Here is an 18,093-nt window from a genome sequence, read left to right as displayed (position 1 = left end):
AAACGGGTTGTGCCTATTCTCTTAATGAGTAATGGGTGTTTTTTGGGTGTAACGTGCAATAAACTTATCAGAGTCTCATCTTCCATTCCCTTTAATTCCCTTATATATATTTAATTAGCCTACAAAAAAATTATTATGCATTGCAATCCTTTAATTTTTAATATTTGGGATGTTTGTATGCTGCTGTGCGTCCCTGTGTTTAATAAGCAGTGTGTACACGCGTTGTGGACCAGCCTATACTAATACGCTCTGTAAATAACAAAGAAAAAACACTGCGCCAGACTTTAGCCCAGGTTTGAGTTGGTCTGTGGTGCAGTCTATTTTCTGCATGGCATGTATTGCTTGAACTGTATTGGCATATAACACTGAAACAAAAACCCCATCTCTGTCTTTTTGTTGTACTAAAAAGGTTTCAGTAACATACAAATGCTAAAATTAACTATTTAAAACAAAATGAACTGGACTTTTTCATTTAGTCTAGTTCATTTTCATTTAATGTTCAAATGTCTCACTGTTGAGGGTGGAGCCACCCTCTCTCCCCCCCTCTCTCTCTCTCTCTCTCACACGTGTCAAACTGCACGTCAACAGAAGAAAGCAAAAAGAAAGCGGAAGTGGAGAATGAATTGGCTTTCAAACCCAAAACAGTTTGAAGTTAAGAGTTTGAAGTTTTCTTATGCTCATTTTGAGGGAAAAACGACTCTAAGCACTTGGAACTTTAAAACATAAAACAGTTAAAACACTTGAACATAAGTTGAACTGAACATCTGGTCTCGCGTTACAGAGTGTGTCAGATCGTCGAGTTCAACAATGCAGGTAAGTAGATGTTCTGTCGTTAATTTCGCATTACAAACAGGAGGCTGTGATAAATCTGCAGTTAATCTTAACGACCAGCCCACAAGCGTGTTATGAATCATTGTGTTTTTGTGTATTTGAAGCTGTCTGACATGACGTAACAATATTTCCTGATGTGTGTTTCAGTGTATCACAATCAAGGCTATTCTGAATTTGATTTTGGCTTCAACATTTATGGGTGTCTTTTTTAAAGGTAGGCCACTTACTTGTCTTTCCTTCTTTTCGATTGATGTTGTGTCTTTATACAGTATAATTAGCCATAATCACTGATGTTCAGTACTAAAGCACTATATATTTCCAAGTATTTGGCTGAGAAATCATTTTCTTGCAATTCAAATGCATGCATAAGTATAGCTGTATATACAGTGCCCTCCATAAGTATTGGAACAGTAAACTGGAGTCAAGAAATCTGTAAATATGATTAAAAGATGAATATGAGACAAAATTTCAGAATCTTTATTGGAGAGGTTGGAACTGGCTGCATTAGAGGCTGGATAAAAGCATTTCAAAGCAGAAGACCAAGAGTCTGGTGATGTCTATGGGTCGCAGACTCACTGCTCTGATTGCATGCAAGTGATCTGCAACTAAATATTAGCTTTTAATCTTTTACATCTGCCTTGAATTCAACTGTTCCAACACTTCTGCTCACATCAAATAGTGGGATAAACTCTAAAAGTGCTGTCCTTTTTATTTGGTAGAACATGTAGGTGTCGAAAGACCTAATAATAAAATGTGACATTCTGTAGTTTTGTTGCATATTCATCTTTTAATCATATTTAGAAAATGTCCTGTCTACACAGCAGAGAAAGCAATTTTGTCTTTACTGTTCCAATACTTATGAAGGACACTGTATATATTATGCTTACCTTGCTTTTTGCAATACATTCCCAGTAACACTTATTATACGTTATACATGTACTTACTATAGTAATAACACTAAATTGTGCAAAATTACAAACAACTAACTATACATCAAACTAAATCCTAACCTTAAATGGATAGTTCACCCCCCCAAAAAATAAATAAATAAATAAAAACCACATGAGTAAGTCATGGGCTGATTTAAATTTTTGGGTGAACTATCCCTTTAAATCTATAATAAGTACACTCTTAGAAATAAAGGATCCAAAATGACGTTTATCGCAGTGATGCAGTAGAAGACCTGTTTTTGATTCCTCAAAGATTATTCCACTGAACGGTACCTGAAATAACCATTTCATTATTAATTATCTAAAAAACCTTTCTCCACTATAAAGAACATTTTCGTGCGAAGGAAAGTTTCCATGGAAACATCAATACCAATACAGTACAATATAATATTATTTTTGTAATTACACTGTAACAATGACACTTAAAATACAGCGTAACCAGACTTGCTCCATGGATCATTAACACGTTTCTCTTCTGTGGTTTTGTTTCAGCAGCTGTGTGTGAGAATATTCCGTCTGGTTTTACGTTAATAAACCGACCGTACACATTCCCCGGTAACGCCAGCGGCTGTCATCACGCTGAATGGAGAAAGAGACCCCCCGTGGATGCCACGATCGCCACATACACAGACAATAAGTGCATGACTGAAGAAGGCTTTGAGGAAGAATTCACATGTAAAGAGCAGCATCTGCTTCTCAAAGCAGCTAAATACACAGACCAGGGGCACTATGAGTTCATCTGTAACAGGGCTACAACGCCAACTCAACTGGACGTCTTGTGTAAGACTTCACTGTATCTGATTCATTTTTGTGGAAACCATGAAACTTAAATACATTTATTTATTTTTAATAGAAAGTTTAAACAACAGAAATCTTTTGTATTATAAATGTCTTCAGCAAAGCTTGGATCAATTTAACGCATCCTTGCTGAGTGAAAGCATTACTTCAGTTTTCTTAAAGATAATATATATAAATATAAGGCGAGAGTGCTGTTTACATCATTGCTAATAATCAGAGATGTTTCTTGAGCAGTAAATCATCATATTTTCATGATTTCTGACGATCATGTGACACTGAAGACTGGAGGAATGATGCTGAAAATACATTTCCCCTATAGATGCTCTAAAGCTGAGTGTAGAAGAGACAGACAACATCACCTTCACCTGTTATTCACACAACGCCGAGGATGTGACGTGGCTGCGTAACAAGGAGAGAGTTTTGCACTACACGATGGACGGATCCGTGAATCCTGGCAAAGGTTACGAGGGAAGAGCATCGCTGGAGAAGACCTGCTTCAAAACCGGCGATTTCTCTCTGACCATCTCTAATGTTGGCCAGGCAGATGCTGGCATATACCGCTGTTTTGTGGATGATGAAACCATTAAAGGATACCCACATGCCTATGAGCTGCAAGTGAACGGTAAGACTGAGAAAAACTCGAGTGCATTGTAGGGTTAAATATTGCAGTTTGTGCAAGCAGCTCCCAGTCTCTAAGTTCAGATCTGTTGTTTGATTCACAGAGAAGCGCTCCAGTCCAGGAGACCAAACACACCCCAACTGCAATCAAGCAACTCTGGTTATTTATAAGACATTCGCCGTAGTTTTGGGGCTCATCTTGGTTGTCAGTGCGATATACTGGATCATCATAAAACTACACAATCGTCGATCCACATCGGCTCCAGCTCCTCAGAATAGTGAGGAGAACACAACTGAAAATGACCGTATGCTGATGTCTGATATCCGCTCAACTCCACCCACCGAGGAACGTCAGCCTGTCCAGGAGAGCGACTACACCGAAAATAAGCCTTCTGGCACACAACCTATTTTTGAAATCTAGCAGAACGAGGCTTGTGAGGAAGATACAGACATCTAGGCCTGTTTCAGACCGTTCACTCAAGCAATAGTGTTCACACAACATCAGGTTCATGTTGAGCTTTCACAGTGTTTCTCTTGCTTAAAAAGGTTTTCAAATATTGGTTTAGTGTGGCCAAAACTGATTGTTGCAGACCTGCCAACCTGTACACATTTTGGACTCAAAGTATGTTTATAGTTTCAGGTCAAAGCCTCATTTTTAGTTTAGTAACTTTAACTTCTGCTTTAAAAGACCTATAATATATGCCTAAAGTTTTTTAATGGCATAAAAAGGATTAAACCATTAAACCATTACAGCAAACAGTAAAACACTAAACTGTTTACAGCCCCCCCCCCTTTTCTCACTCCAGCACTAACTGATGCTTTGCTGCTAATGTTTATGTTGATTATTAAATGCTTTAGTCCTTTAAAAAAAGACTTAAGCTCCATTTTAGCACTTTTTGGACTCCGAACACTTTAACTGTGACCTTTGAAGTTCCATGTATCTTCTGTTCTTTTTACTGTATGCATTTTGTTCTGTTTAATGGGTACTCTGTCAAGAGTGGTCCTTGTAATACTTCAAATGTCTCTTTGAATGTTTTTAGCAGTGCCTTAATTTAGTTAAATGTATGTTTTTTTTTTCAATGCTGACAGAACAAGTATGTATTAGCAAACCAATAAAAAAATTCAGAGTAATGAAGTGTGGGTGCCAGTCAATAAAATACATATTCTGAACAAATAATGCTGTTGTAAAGTTGAATTGAATACATTTCTTATTATTAGAACGATGTCATGTGGCACTGAAGACTGGAGTAATGATGCTGAAAATACAGCTTTGATCACTGAAATAAATTACATTTGAACAGATATTCACACAGAAAATAGTTATTTTAAATTGTAATAATATTTCAATGTTTTGGTCAACTGAATGCAGCCCTAGTGTTCAGAAGATCTCATCGAGTCAAAATCTTTCAAATAACAGATGATTTACCTCCTCTCCCCTCACTGTCTGCAGGCTTCACTTGAATGGGCCGATTCATCTGGAAAAAAAAAAACAAATTACAAAATATACAGGCTCTATTCATGCAATGTACAAGAAGATTTTACCAATAGATTAAAACGTCTCATGCACAGTACATAAGTATAGCCTCTTGTTTCTACATAACCTCGATGACGGCTACACCAGTTTTTTTCTCCATGCCACTTTATTATTTTGGTGTCGCTGTTTCATATAAAACAGCACATAGCAATCTGTGGTCGCTCACTTTGCATTAATGCTTAATGCTGATTTCCATATGCTCTTCAGCATTTATATCCTGTGACCTCTTGAACCTGCTGCCTGTCACTTAAACTAATGTGCACTGGATCGTAGAGATCAGCTTTAGAATGATGGCCATCTGATCCGGATTACAGAGACACGCTGGATTACACTGAACACTGTGTGTGTGTGTGTGTGTGTGAATCCACCAGTGAGATGCTGGGAATCACTGGAAGTACAGTGGTTTATAATGCATTGCCATGGCTCTGCTAGCAGCTTTTCTTTCATTAACAATGTGAAAAAGATGAGACTAAAATGTATCTTAAAAAAATAAAAACTCTATATATTCAAAATTCCTCTTAATTTTCTTCAACAAAAAAAGTGGAGAAAACATTAAGGCCTCCACAGGTTTTCATGCTTGGGGTGTGCATAAATCAGACATACATAATAATATATATAACATGAAAATGCATATGAAAAAGGCAGAGTGAGGTTGTACAGTAGATTTTGCATTAACAGAAGCGCTGCATGTGATCTGTCCTGATTATTATAGGATTATTATGAATCATTAATAACTGAGTTACACATTAACTTACTAAAATCTGCTTACAGTACACTGATAACCACCATAATAATACAGGTGTAATAATACAACATGTTACATAAAAGACTCCATAATCTGCAACAAAAAAATAAGAAAAATAACAATTTAGATAAAATACATTGCCCTAAACTATGGCTAAACTATTTTGACCTTAAAAACATATTTAACAATTTATTTTATTTTTTACTGCACATGTTGTCTTATGAATATAATTCATGCTAATGCATGCTTTTTACTTCCAAAATACATATTTTTAAGACTGAATCTATATATATATATATATGATGCTGATAAACCCAACACAGTTCTTGTTCTCACTATGGCCTATTATATATGGCAAGGTAACTTACAGTTAACAGGTTTCAATAGTAGTATTTCACATGCTTTTCTGATGCAATGACAAATGTTTTTAACTGTATAGTGAAAGCGAGCGAGAGAGAGTCACGAAGCTCATTTGTGAAATGTCACGAGCTCAGCGATGTGCTTAGTCATGGAGAGAGATACTGAATACAGGAGGACCGAGAAACTGTGAAGGACAAGATCCTGACAGACAACACAGTGAAGACATGAATGAGAGCGAGGAGAGCTCACAGAGGAGAGAGACAGAGACAGAAGCCGAGGGCCTCTGGACCACGATTATACTGATCTACAACTTCAACAAGACATGTTTAGCTGCCATCCAGATTAGCACCACATTACATTTACTGTTCATTATTCCTGGAACACAGTGACACTCACGCTGCCATGGTAACACAGCCAACAGGCTCCGTTGTCATGGCAGCATTCTGACCGTAGGTAAACAAGGATGCTTGTTGCCGGGGGCAACAGTTCAAATCAGTCATTAAATGAAGAACAAAGAAAAGAGAGAAGAACCAACAGAAGAAGAAGAGAACGACGAGAGCAGAAACATTCAGTATTGTGAAACATTCAACTTCTGTCTATGCCTTTCTGGCACTTCTATGGTTGCTAAGGTTTCAGGGTGTTGCTAGGTGATTGCTATGGTATTTCAGGTGGTTGCTGATAACTCAATATGTGTCTGTGTTTTGTTTTGTTTTTTCTAATGGCCAACAGTTGTAAATGACGCATCTGATCCATGGTTATTATTAATAACTAAAACTATATATATATATTAAAAAAAATATAATAATAATAAAAATCATTACTTGATATAACCATTAAGTGAAATAAAATAAAAGATAAAAAACTGAAGTAATAACTGAATCTGTAAACTAAAATTAAAAACTAACCTTAATTAAAGCATATCCAGCTTATTCTTCACCACTGAAGTGAGCCTATAGGCGAAACTTCACTTCATTAGCCACTATAGGGACATAATGAGAAGAACGTGCACTACAAACCAGTGTGTCCATAATTAAGATAATATATTAAAATAATATGGTAAAACACACCAATTTGCAATATCAAGCAGCAAAACAAGCTGTTTTGTACAGCTAAAAATAGCTGGAGACCAGAAGCCTGACACAAAGAATTTACAAATGCCACTCTTACGGCAAACATAAGGTGAATAGACATATGTAAAAAAAAAAAAAACCAACAACTAATGGTAAAAACACACAGCGAAATCACTAAAACTGAACCAAAATGAAACTATAAAATCTAATGTATTCACAAAAACTATAGCAGTATATCAGTGATAGGAAAACACTAGTGATCTGATGACTTGAAGAAGTGAAGCTGCTCTGGTCTTTGAGGACTGGTCACATGACTAACACTAGTGAGGGCTGATTTCTGCCTTGTCTAAGATGTACTCTACTGGTGTACTGGTGTACAGTAATTCTTCACTTCATGTCCTTGAGCAATCAATCAATCAATATGATGTACTGAACAAACAACCACAACACACACTCTCTTATGGGTGAAATATTAAATGATTATTTAATAAAGCATATCTTCACATCCACGCAGCAGAATCCTGCTAGATGAGGGTTTCATTTAAACACATCTGTAGGGTTTATATTAAGTCTCTCTCACACATAAATAGATTTTCATGCACACTCTCTCTCTCTCTCTCTCTCTCTCTCTCAAAACACACACAGCAAGATGCACATTCTCTGTAAATCTCAGCCCTGCAGTCATTCTGGATTATGGAGTATTAAATCTGAGGATTATCAACAAATTGCATTTTTCACCCTCCATCCACAGGCAAACATGGAGTCATCAGACCGACCCTCCTCGCTGTGTGTGTGTGTGTGTGATGTAGTTTGATATTTCATGCTAGATTTACAATATAAAACACACACACACAACATGCAACACAAACATGCATAATATGACTGGTCACACTTTATTTAAAGGTGCAATTCTCACTATTCACTATGACCTTTGCCTCAATAAATTCCTAATTTGCTGCTTATTAATAGTTAATAAGGTAGTTGTTAAGTTTAGGTATTGGGTCAGATGTATATGTTAATAACAGGCATGCTTATAAGCAACTATCTAATAGTAAAAATCAGTCCCTACACTAAAGTGTTACCATATGACTTTTCTTCCTCTCCTGAATATTTCCATTCCACATTCACTTGTTGCATCATTCATGTTCCCTAGCAACCTTCCATCTCCTCTCTTAGCAACCATCTCCTCCTCCAGAGGGTTGGTGTGCGTGTGTGCTACTAATACTAATATGTTTTACAGTGGAGATAGCATTGAACGTGAGGTGTAAATTTGTCAGAATCATAAGAGCACAGCTCTCCTCGACAGACCTCATGATCTGATCTGAATGAGCCTCAACAAGCAGCATCAATAATCTCATAACCTCGCTCTGATAGCATCACGTTTATGTATTAGCATGAGTGCACATTCAGACACACTCCTGAAAGAGCTGCTGTTGTTCAGATCCTCACGTTCACAGAAGCTGATAAAGACGCGTGTGGAGCTCACATCAGTGCACGACTCAATGAGAGAAACACAGCTGTCAGTCTACAGGTTTACTTCCTATCGTCCCACAGCCCGATTCATCTTTTCATTCTCCTTCTGACCTCTCTGAGCTCACTCATCTCATCTCCATCCCTTTGTCCTTCAGAGAAGAGGGACAATTATGATCAATTAGGATGGAGAAAAAATGAGATCTTAAACATAAGGCTGATTGCAATTTAACTAAAAATTTCATTTTTCAAAAATTCAGTGAATACATGTTATTTCTGTGATGCTCCGCTGTATTTTCAGCATCATTCCTCCAGTCTTCAGTGTCACATGATCTTCAGAAATCATTCTGATATGATGATTTACTGCTCAAGACACATGTCTGATTATTATCAGTGTTGTGCTGCACAATATTTTTGTGGAAACTGAGATGCTTTTTATTTTCCAGAATTCACAGATGATCAGAAAGATCAAAAGAACAGCATTTATTTGAAACAGAAATCTTTTGTAACATTATAAATGTCTTTACTGGCACTTATGACCAGTTTAATACACCCTCGATTAATAAAAGTATTAATTTATTTCAAAAATCTTACAGAACCCAAACTTTTGAGCAGCTGTATATACATATGCACAGTCTGGATGCATGACACGCTGATTAATTGTCTATGTAAACCTTGTGCTATTGTTTCACATCTTTCAGAATTTCAGCATCTTGTGGCATTTATTTTGTGCTAAGTATACTACAAATATACTGTATGTGCTTAATAAAAACAACCTGCACTTGTACTTTTGGTATATTACACTGGTATAGTTAAAGTCTTCTAAATTGGAACAACTGTTAGTCCAACTAAATATACAGTACTTAAGTACATTTGAATATACTTCAGGTACACTTTAAATATCTTGAATCTTGAAGCACCAATATTATACAGAGATCATACAATCCTTATTAATAGTGACATTAAACACACATTTCAGGCATAATACTTCAAAGAAAGTTAATTATGATTTTATATCAGTAAGTCTTAAGTGATATATCAGTTATGTTAATGGATTTGAAGTATACTACGCATGAAATAATTGTATTTTAAATAAATGATGGTATAGTTTTTGATTTTTGATTGTGCCTTGTGCGCTCAATTTTTCGAACAACACTAAATGAACGGGCTAGATTGATCAGACTCTAGTTTTGCACTACTTAAGTGTATATATATCTGAGATCTCCTCACTGCACACACATCCCAAACTCTGCGGCGTGACTCCTGGTTGACCTCTAGAAATCCTCTTGGCTCTGCTCTGGACTCCAGAGATTGATGTCACTGTTTCTGTGTACTGTAACAGCTCAGCCTCTGCTCCACCACAATCCATTACAGTCCATTATCAGACAGTGTGTGTCCCAGAGCCCATACCAGCCTCCTCATCTCTGCACTCCTACAGACACCGCCCGAGAGGATATGCCGTCAACATAACCACATCATTTAAATGTAAATTGATTTTAGGGCTGGGTAGTGCATGCAAGTTGTTTTCTATAAGCAGTATGTGTGTGTGTTCAACTTCAGATGAAAAGCGCTGTGTGCTTAATGGCTACTAATTACATTTCGACTAATGTGTTTGTGATTTATGTCCTTACTACTACTCCACCCCTCCTCCCCCTCCACCAAAGTCTAATTAGCAAGTGATATATGCCTTCATAAAAACAAAAACATGCACTTTCTTATCTATCCCAATGGATGTCTATTGTTTTATAGGCAGTTCGTTATCAGTTCTGTAGACTAACCCCACAGTAAACTCAGCACTAACAGAACACATGACAATTGTATGCAAACTAGAGTTTAGTTAAATAAGTACACACACACCATAATTCATGCATGAACTTTCTACTATCTCTAAATGATCATAAATGGATAGTGATTTGCTAACTCGTGCAGCATTTGAGACTGTTCAGGTCCGTTCACATTGAGGACATGCAACAATAAACAGAACTAGACTTTCACAGCAATTCTTTCTTTTCCAAGCTGAAGAATGATTAAGAACATTGACAGCCAATCAGAATCCACCGACTTTGAAGCACTTGAGTATTTATGACAGAACTGCAGTGCACTTATAATAAACATAATGTTATCGTCCACAGATGTAGACACAAATATGTGGATGCTAATATAGTTATTGTTATAGCTATCATTACAGTCATCGTGTGGTGGTGCGGACGCAAATATAGTTGTCGTTATAAATATCATCCATTGTTGTGGACGCTTAAATAGCCTAGATATCATTATAGTTATAGGAATAGTTATCATTTGTTATCTAGTTATCATTCTTGGTGTGAACAGGATGTTACTTCTAAAACATACACAAAGAGCATGAAGCAGTGATGTATATAACAGCAGAACTGCACCCAGAGAGAGCTACTGTGTTATCATCACTACTGCTGCTGCCAACTACTAAACATCCCACACACACACACACACACACTGTGAGTTACAGTACACCACAGAAGCATTAGAGAGTGAACTGCTCATAATAGCACTTCCCAAAGGACAGCGAGGCCACGACACACACACACACACACACACACACACAAACACACTCATCACTAACATGACGTTTCAACATTTTCTCAGAAGAAAGAGGAAAGACACAGAAAGAGAGAGATAAAAGGAAAGTATAATGTCTGTCTTTGGCTGCCCTCAGTTATTGCCCATTGTCTTGTTGTCTGTCTCTGCTGAAATTAAACCAGTGTTTGTGCTTCAGTGATGCACGGAAAGGGCCATCTGTCACCCTCAACCACATTTACTGCAGGGATCGCCTGTATTCCACTACAAACTATCAGACCAATACCACTTTTGAGCATAGAATAGGACAGAGATGTTGAAATACAAAAGGAAAAGATAAAAAAGACATCAAACGAGGGACAGAGAGGGTGCAAGTGTCCATCTAAAGAGTGTCAGAGAAGCAGGAGGCAGAGTGGCAGGATGGAGAGAAGACTGTCAGCGTGATCTTCAGCTAAAGGTCAGCCTGGTGTCACGCTGCTAATAGGATTAATTACTGCATTTGCACCCCACCAACCCTCCATCCCCCATCATCACTCTCAGCCCCGCTCTGTGACAAACAGCCGCTCTTGGCTCTGCTCTGCACTGCATTTACATTTTAATGCCACATTTCTGAGAGCCTGCAGCTTGAAAAGGTGTGGGGAATACTCCAAATAATCTCTGCGGATGCATACAGCTCGCCACACCAGTGGATGGACACACACTCTCTGAGCGGACCCGGTCTGGATGTGTTTACAGCACACACACACATGCACACACACACACAGAGATGGCAGGACATGAAAGAGGATAAAATGTTACGAGACCCCGGTCATGCCCTCCACACACACACACACACACACACACACACACACACACACACACACACACACACACACACACACACACACACAGAAAGGACTCACCCCTGGCAGGGTTTTCTGTTCATGAAGAGCACTTTGTGCTTTAATGGCTGACTCTCGTGCACAATATGTCAGAAAGGCACATCCTAGGACAGAAAGACACACTATTAGTATTCATTGACAGTTTACACAGTATTTGCAATTGTTTTTTTTGTATATAAATATGATTAATTTTCATTAATGCAAAATTATTATTATCAGTCATATGTAGTAATAACCTAAATTTTAAATTAAAATTCACTTTTTGAATCAATGTTTTTCTTTTCATGTAGAATACAGTATATGCAGCATGATTACACGTGATGAGGGGCAGAAATGTTATTTCACACTCATTACATTTTATAAGATAGCTCACCCTGAACTCTCTCTCTCTCTCTCTCACACACACACACACACACACACACGCGCGCGCACGCACGCACGCGCACACACACACACACACGCACAAACACACACACACACACACACACACACACGTTGGTTCTTATGTTTGTTGAGGACTCTCCAGCTGTAATGTTTTTTTCAGTTTATAATTTTTAATATAATTTTTAATATAAATACAGTTTATAATTTTTTCAGTTTTGTTTATAATACTCTATGCTCCAACAGTATCCTTACCCCTAAACCTACCCCTCACACAAAACTTTCTGCATTTTTACATTTTCAATAAACTAATATTTATTTTGTTTTAAATGTTCTTAATGACGGCTCAGGAAATGTGCTCATAAAACATGAGTCTGTTGTTATACCAGTGTAATAATTAGGGCTGCAACTAACGATTATTTTGATAATCGATTAATCTGTCGATTATTTTTACGATTAATCGGTTTATGTACTTATATTTTAGTTTTTTCCATTTTTTCCCCAAGTAAATTATTAATAAATGGTCTTTATCATTCAGCATAGATTTAAGAGATTATATATGTCATATCCTAATCAAAAATATACCTGGAGTTGTTTTATTGTGTTAGTAATTCTTTTGTTGAACTCTTCTGCAATCAGAACACTGACCCATACTCTAGCAAATTTCACAAGTAGATTTCAAATAATGTTTTCACCATGGCAGTCCTTAGAGCTCCTAAAGTAGTTTAACATCCTGAACAAAGCTTATTAAGGAATCTTTCAGAACATATTTTCACGAAGAATAAGGATAAAACAGAATAAAATTGCAGTGCATTGTATTTTATTATTTACTGGGAAACAGCTTTATAGCTTTTGCTGTGAAATTGTAAACAATCCTTCAAAAAAAGTGCCAATGGCATGAAACCTGAATGGAACTCACAATTTAAAGTAAAATCCATCAGAAGGTTGTCCAGAAAAAAAATGGGACACACACAAAAAACCTGCTGTGTGAAAAAGAGCAGTGAATACTTAGAAAAAAAAGTGCATTTCAAATATCTACATTTACCTCTCTCATTCAGTCATAATTAGGCTGCACGACTGAATTTTGAACTGGTAAACGACAAACTGATCACAGAACATGTTTGTAAAGCTTTAAATGTTAACTGTTAAAAAGCAATGTTATCAGCTTTTACGACTAAACATTTGCAAACAACATTGTACTGGAGAATCTGCACAAATGAAAGTCTTAGGGGCCGTTCACATATCGCGCCTAAAACGCTTCTTTCCAAAGCGCTCGCGCAGAAGCGCCCCTGAGGCGTCTGCCTTTGCTAAGCAACCTCCTTGCTCTCTCCTTGAAGACGCGGAAATTTCAGCAAAGGATAAATGGATTTGTACTCAAAAAAATCGCTTGCAGTAGCTCTGCTACTAAATTTATTTCAAAATGGAAATCCATATACAACTATGATCAGCTGTTCCTTTCATCTTGACTGAGCTTTTAACGTTGTTACGGGAAAGGATGAAGCTGATTGGTTAGTTCTTGTCACATGACCCGCGGTGCGGTTGCGGCATTCTGAAAAGTTTAAATGTTTTTAACTCGGTGCGGTGTTGGAAATAACGAACTTGAGCGTGCAAAAGACGCGATATGTGAACGTCCCCTTAAACAGTGCAGTAGTGCAGAGTTTACAGGTTACTCTTCTTTTTTAAAGGCTCAATGTAAAGTACTCCCACATCACGCTGAATGCTGCAGACATAGACATCATATGATGTCTATGGCCGCAGAGACGCTGCTCGGGAAGCACGTGACATAAAACAAGGCCAGCTATTGGCTATTCGCTACTTCTCCTGTTGTACTGGCTGAGTAAAACCTCCGGTGGCTCATTACTGCCACACTTTGGTCACCGCAGATTTGAAATATGCACGAAATGAGCCGCTTACGGCAAATAAAAGTTATTTAGCAACGAATCGATGACTAAATTAGTTGACAACTATTTTAATAATCGATTTTAATCGATTAAATCGATTCGTTGTTTCAGCTCTAGTAATAATCATGTCATTATACACATTTGTGTCCTCATAAGTCACTAAAACGTGCACACATACATGAAGCTAAAAAAATTAAAATTAAAATCAGATGGCAGCTTATGCCTTCATTTATGTGAAGTAAAGGAATTGATTTTAAATGGTTTTATTGTTAGTTAACAATGCTAAAGCTGGTATGCTGGTTAGTAAGGTGCTAGTGTAACTTGGGATTGGATTAGCCTGTTCATTGACTTAAAGGAATAATCATGGAAAACTGTAAATGCTGTTATCATTCACTCCTCCTAATGCTCTCCAAACACATATGACTTTACATTTTCCACGAAACACAAAAGAGGAATTTTTGAAGAATATCCCAGCTACTCTTTTCCATATAATGAAAGTCAATGGGGACCAGTGTGTTAAGCTCCAAAATAACAAAGCAAGGATCACGGCACCATATCAGGAGTCCTCACACCTTGTGTGCTACCACCATTCATCAGAAGTTCTTCCTTTATTCTCCACAGAAGACAGAAAGTCAAACGGGTTCAGAACAACATGAAGGTGAGTAAATAATGACACAATTTGCATTTTTGAATGAACTATCCCTTGAAGTCATTATTCAGGGTGGAATACACAGCACGAATGTTGCACAGATTTTTGCCAGGATTTATAGTCTGGACAAGCTGACACTAGTTGGTGAAAGTCAGAGATAGTCTGCAGATTTGAGTTAACAGATTTCATAGAAAATCACGTAGTGGATGACGGTCACGGACTCAGAATTTTTTAGCTTCAGACTATAAGCACATCATTTGTGTCTTATATTTATATTCATATTGTTTTAACTTGTCAGTCATCAAGAGATGATGATTAGGCATGTGTTTCTGCATGAGTTTATTCTGAACCGCTTGAAAGTCCTCAGTCGTTTAGTGTATGATGGACAGTTTTTCCTCTGTAACTATTTACAAAGTTGGCAAGTGTCTGATGTCTAGTGCTTTAAAACCTCTTCAGATTTTAGTAGTCGTGTAATATATCCCAGCCCTAATTTCTTGAAAACTGACCAACACGACTGACTACCACGACTGTTTTTTATGCATTTTTGTGATCCAATTTCATTAACATCCCATCCTGAGTTCCGTTTCCCAAAAGCATCGTTAGCTAATGGTCGTTAGTTCCATTGAACTCTATTGGTAACAACAGAATTTATGACCATAGTTGCTTTTGGGAAACGCACCCCCGGGGGGTAACAGATTGTGCTGGATTTTGTATTTCAATTTATTATGACTTTTATTTTGATATTCATTTTGGGCTGTGGACTGAATTTCCTCCTAGTCTCTCCTGGCTTCCTGTTTTAAAGGAAAAGAGGTCATATTAGTGTAGTGTTCAACGCAAGGTGCTCCATGCGGTTCCTAACATCCGAGTCCATCTTACCTTTCACAGCACACTGACATGTAATGTCTGCGAGTACTTGTTTGATCACAATGTGAGCTTGTATTTTTGATTTGTATTTTGAGTATTTTATAATTGTGTAAAATGATGTTATTGCAGTACCAGTTATTTATGATTTATCATGTTTGGCATTTTCTGCTCATTTCCAAAGTGTTTATCTGTGTTGATCTATAACTTTATTGCGTTGTTGGTTATTTTGCCTTGTGAATGCTCATTTATTTGATGTCAGTTTTCCTCTTTACTTTGTGATATTTATGTTTGTATGTTTTGTAGTTTCACACTTGTCCTGATTAAACTTCAAAATCTTTGTCTTTGTGGAGTTTAGTGATAGTGTTTAGTGGCTGGATTTTTGTAAAACATCCAGTGAAGCCAGTGACATTGATTACATGTAATCTGGATTATGTAATCAGATTCCAAAAATTAACTACTTGTAAAAAGAGTATTTTAAAATGATCAGATTAGAGTTACTTTTAAATAGATTACATATTTAAAAAAAATTATTGCTAATTTGATTTGCCCTAATTCTTCTCTCTCTCTCTCTCTCTCTTAAATTTTCATTTAAAAAATTCTACCGCTTTCATATATTTCGCTTTTATTTTCATGAACTCGTAAACCCCCTGTAGTTCATTCATGAATCCCTGGCATAATGCAATGTTAAAATCACGATGTTGACAACAAAGAATGGAATCAAAGGTCATCAAAACGTAGTCATAATATGTGTAATCCAACAGATTACATTTTAAACTATCATTTCCGTCATGCAATTTATAATCAGTAACAATCTACAGTTTGTAAGTAATCCACCCAGCACTGTTCCACATCAAACCCATCTAATGGCAATACACAGTGATTTGAAAGCCACAGTGAATATTTTAACTACTTACTCATCATAGGACTATAGTGCATTAGTCATCATGATGACCACTTCCTGGAGCTTGAATTGCCTTAATAGGTAAAGACTGGGCATTTTCTCCAAAATACGCAATTTTATTCAAAATCTCACCTTTTGTGTTCCATTAAAATAAATAAATTCATATTAGCTTTGAGAGGGAGTAAATGATGCCATATTTTTCATGCACGGGCGAGCAATTCCCTTAAGGTCTTTCTTCTTTAATCACCTCAGTGACCTTAAACCACTGAGAAATCCACATGATTAAATCCCGGTCGAGCCCCCGAACAGGGTTCATTCAACCCTGAATGACACGAGCGTAAACAAACACCCAGAACAGAGTTAAACCGCAGAGTGGAAACCTAATACTCCACCACAAGGCACAGAAAGCAAACAAAGTTCATGAAGACAACAACAGAGAAGGCTAAATGTCCTTTTTATAGTAACACCGAACTCACGCTGTGCATTGTCATGCTTGAAGCTCCTGCAGGCGTGTGCTGCTGCTGCTACTGTCCTCTACACACACACACACAGCCCATGACAAAAACATCACTCATATACACACATGCACTGTACGAAAATGCACTGTATGCCCCTGTATGTGGGTGATAAACACAAGCTAGAATGAGTGTGTAGCATGAGCATGCACATGAACACCGCTGTGAGAGGATTAAAGCACACTGTTTATTTAAATGCACTCTACACATGCGAGTCGTGACTGAGACACACTCAGCCCCTTCCCCTCCTGAAGCGTGAACTCACGCGTCTCCCTACCTTTGTGCATGCCTGTGTACTTGTCCTTGATCACAGTCAGCTCGTAGATCTTGCCGAACTGCTCAAAGATGGGCTTGAGGTCCTTCTCCTCCAGATTACGCGGGATCTGCCCGATGAAGAGTTTGATGGCGTCGGGCTCCTTCATTGGGTCGATGTTTGGAGAAAGTCAGAGCTCTGGCTAATTCAGGATGAGATGAACGTGTGGAGAGTGAGTGAGAGAGAGAGAGAGAGAGAGAGAGAGGATGGAGGTGTGGATGTGCCTGCGGAGGCGGGGTGTGATCAAAACAATGAATGAATGAATGCATCATCAATTTAACCATCATTTTAGATGCTTTTATATCATATAAAACTCACAGTAAAGTATTATTCTATGGTAATATTAATGCATTATCTATCATGAAATGACAACAATATTTATATAGCTAGTCCTCTCGGTTAATACTCATTTATTTATACACTACTCTTTTTTCATTTTTCATATGGATATATAAAAATGAATATAAACCAAGATGAATAAATGCTATTGAATCAGACCCAATAATAAAATGCCCTTATTGATGTGACCTATGATGATTCATATATATCTGACTTCCATAAAACCAATTGGGTTACAAGACAGTCCATCTTTCCTCCCTTTGATATTATTCTATTCGGACGTCGACCGAATATTTTATAAATAATGAACAAATATTGTGCATTATAACTCTGAATTCTGACGAGAGAAAAAATAAAACAAAAGCTCTTGCGTTTGCCGTTAATTACAGCGATTATCATAAATGCACTAAAACAATTATG

At 37.3% G+C, this 18,093-nt stretch overlaps 2 protein-coding genes across 5 annotated transcripts in view; one reads left to right on the top strand and one right to left on the bottom strand.

The window, feature by feature from the left end:
• celf3b (cugbp, Elav-like family member 3b) overlaps nt 1-17,569 on the bottom strand; it is a 32,962-nt gene extending 15,393 nt beyond the window's left edge. For 2 of the 3 annotated variants that reach the window (XM_059507281.1, XM_059507282.1), the window contains exons 1-3: nt 17,299-17,569; nt 11,832-11,914; nt 4,624-4,672 (exon numbers count right to left, since the gene is read on the bottom strand). In XM_059507281.1, the coding sequence (XP_059363264.1) occupies nt 4,624-4,672; nt 11,832-11,914; nt 17,299-17,443 (277 nt within the window). In that variant the 5' untranslated portion in view covers nt 17,444-17,569. The remainder of the gene's footprint in view (nt 1-4,623; nt 4,673-11,831; nt 11,915-17,298) is intronic. The other variant, XM_059507280.1, reaches the window with a different exon arrangement.
• Nucleotides 727-3,879, top strand: LOC132102687 (uncharacterized). 2 transcript variants are annotated; one of them, XM_059507283.1, is made up of 5 exons: nt 727-813; nt 979-1,045; nt 2,274-2,561; nt 2,899-3,201; nt 3,302-3,879. In XM_059507283.1, exons 1-5 carry the CDS (start codon nt 808-810, stop codon nt 3,616-3,618), a joined length of 981 nt encoding a protein of 326 aa, XP_059363266.1. In that variant the 5' UTR covers nt 727-807; the 3' UTR covers nt 3,619-3,879. The 2 variants fall into 2 exon arrangements, with proteins under 2 accessions (XP_059363266.1, XP_059363267.1); XM_059507284.1 differs by having other exon boundaries at nt 728-813; nt 2,277-2,561.
• Nucleotides 17,570-18,093: the final 524 nt, after the last annotated feature.

Source organism: Carassius carassius, chromosome 24 (genome assembly GCF_963082965.1).
Source record: "Carassius carassius chromosome 24, fCarCar2.1, whole genome shotgun sequence".
NCBI classification, from domain to species: domain Eukaryota; kingdom Metazoa; phylum Chordata; class Actinopteri; order Cypriniformes; family Cyprinidae; genus Carassius; species Carassius carassius.
Note: the sequence above shows the minus strand (reverse complement) of the source record. Positions and strands in the feature narration are given on the sequence as shown.

Excerpts from the sequence above, each read along its gene's own strand:
- LOC132102687 (XM_059507283.1), top strand. Across the intron at positions 2,562-2,898 it reads AACTCAACTGGACGTCTTGT|ATGCTCTAAAGCTGAGTGTA; the intron begins GTAAGACTTCAC and ends TTTCCCCTATAG. Across the intron at positions 3,202-3,301 it reads CTATGAGCTGCAAGTGAACG|AGAAGCGCTCCAGTCCAGGA; the intron begins GTAAGACTGAGA and ends TTTGATTCACAG.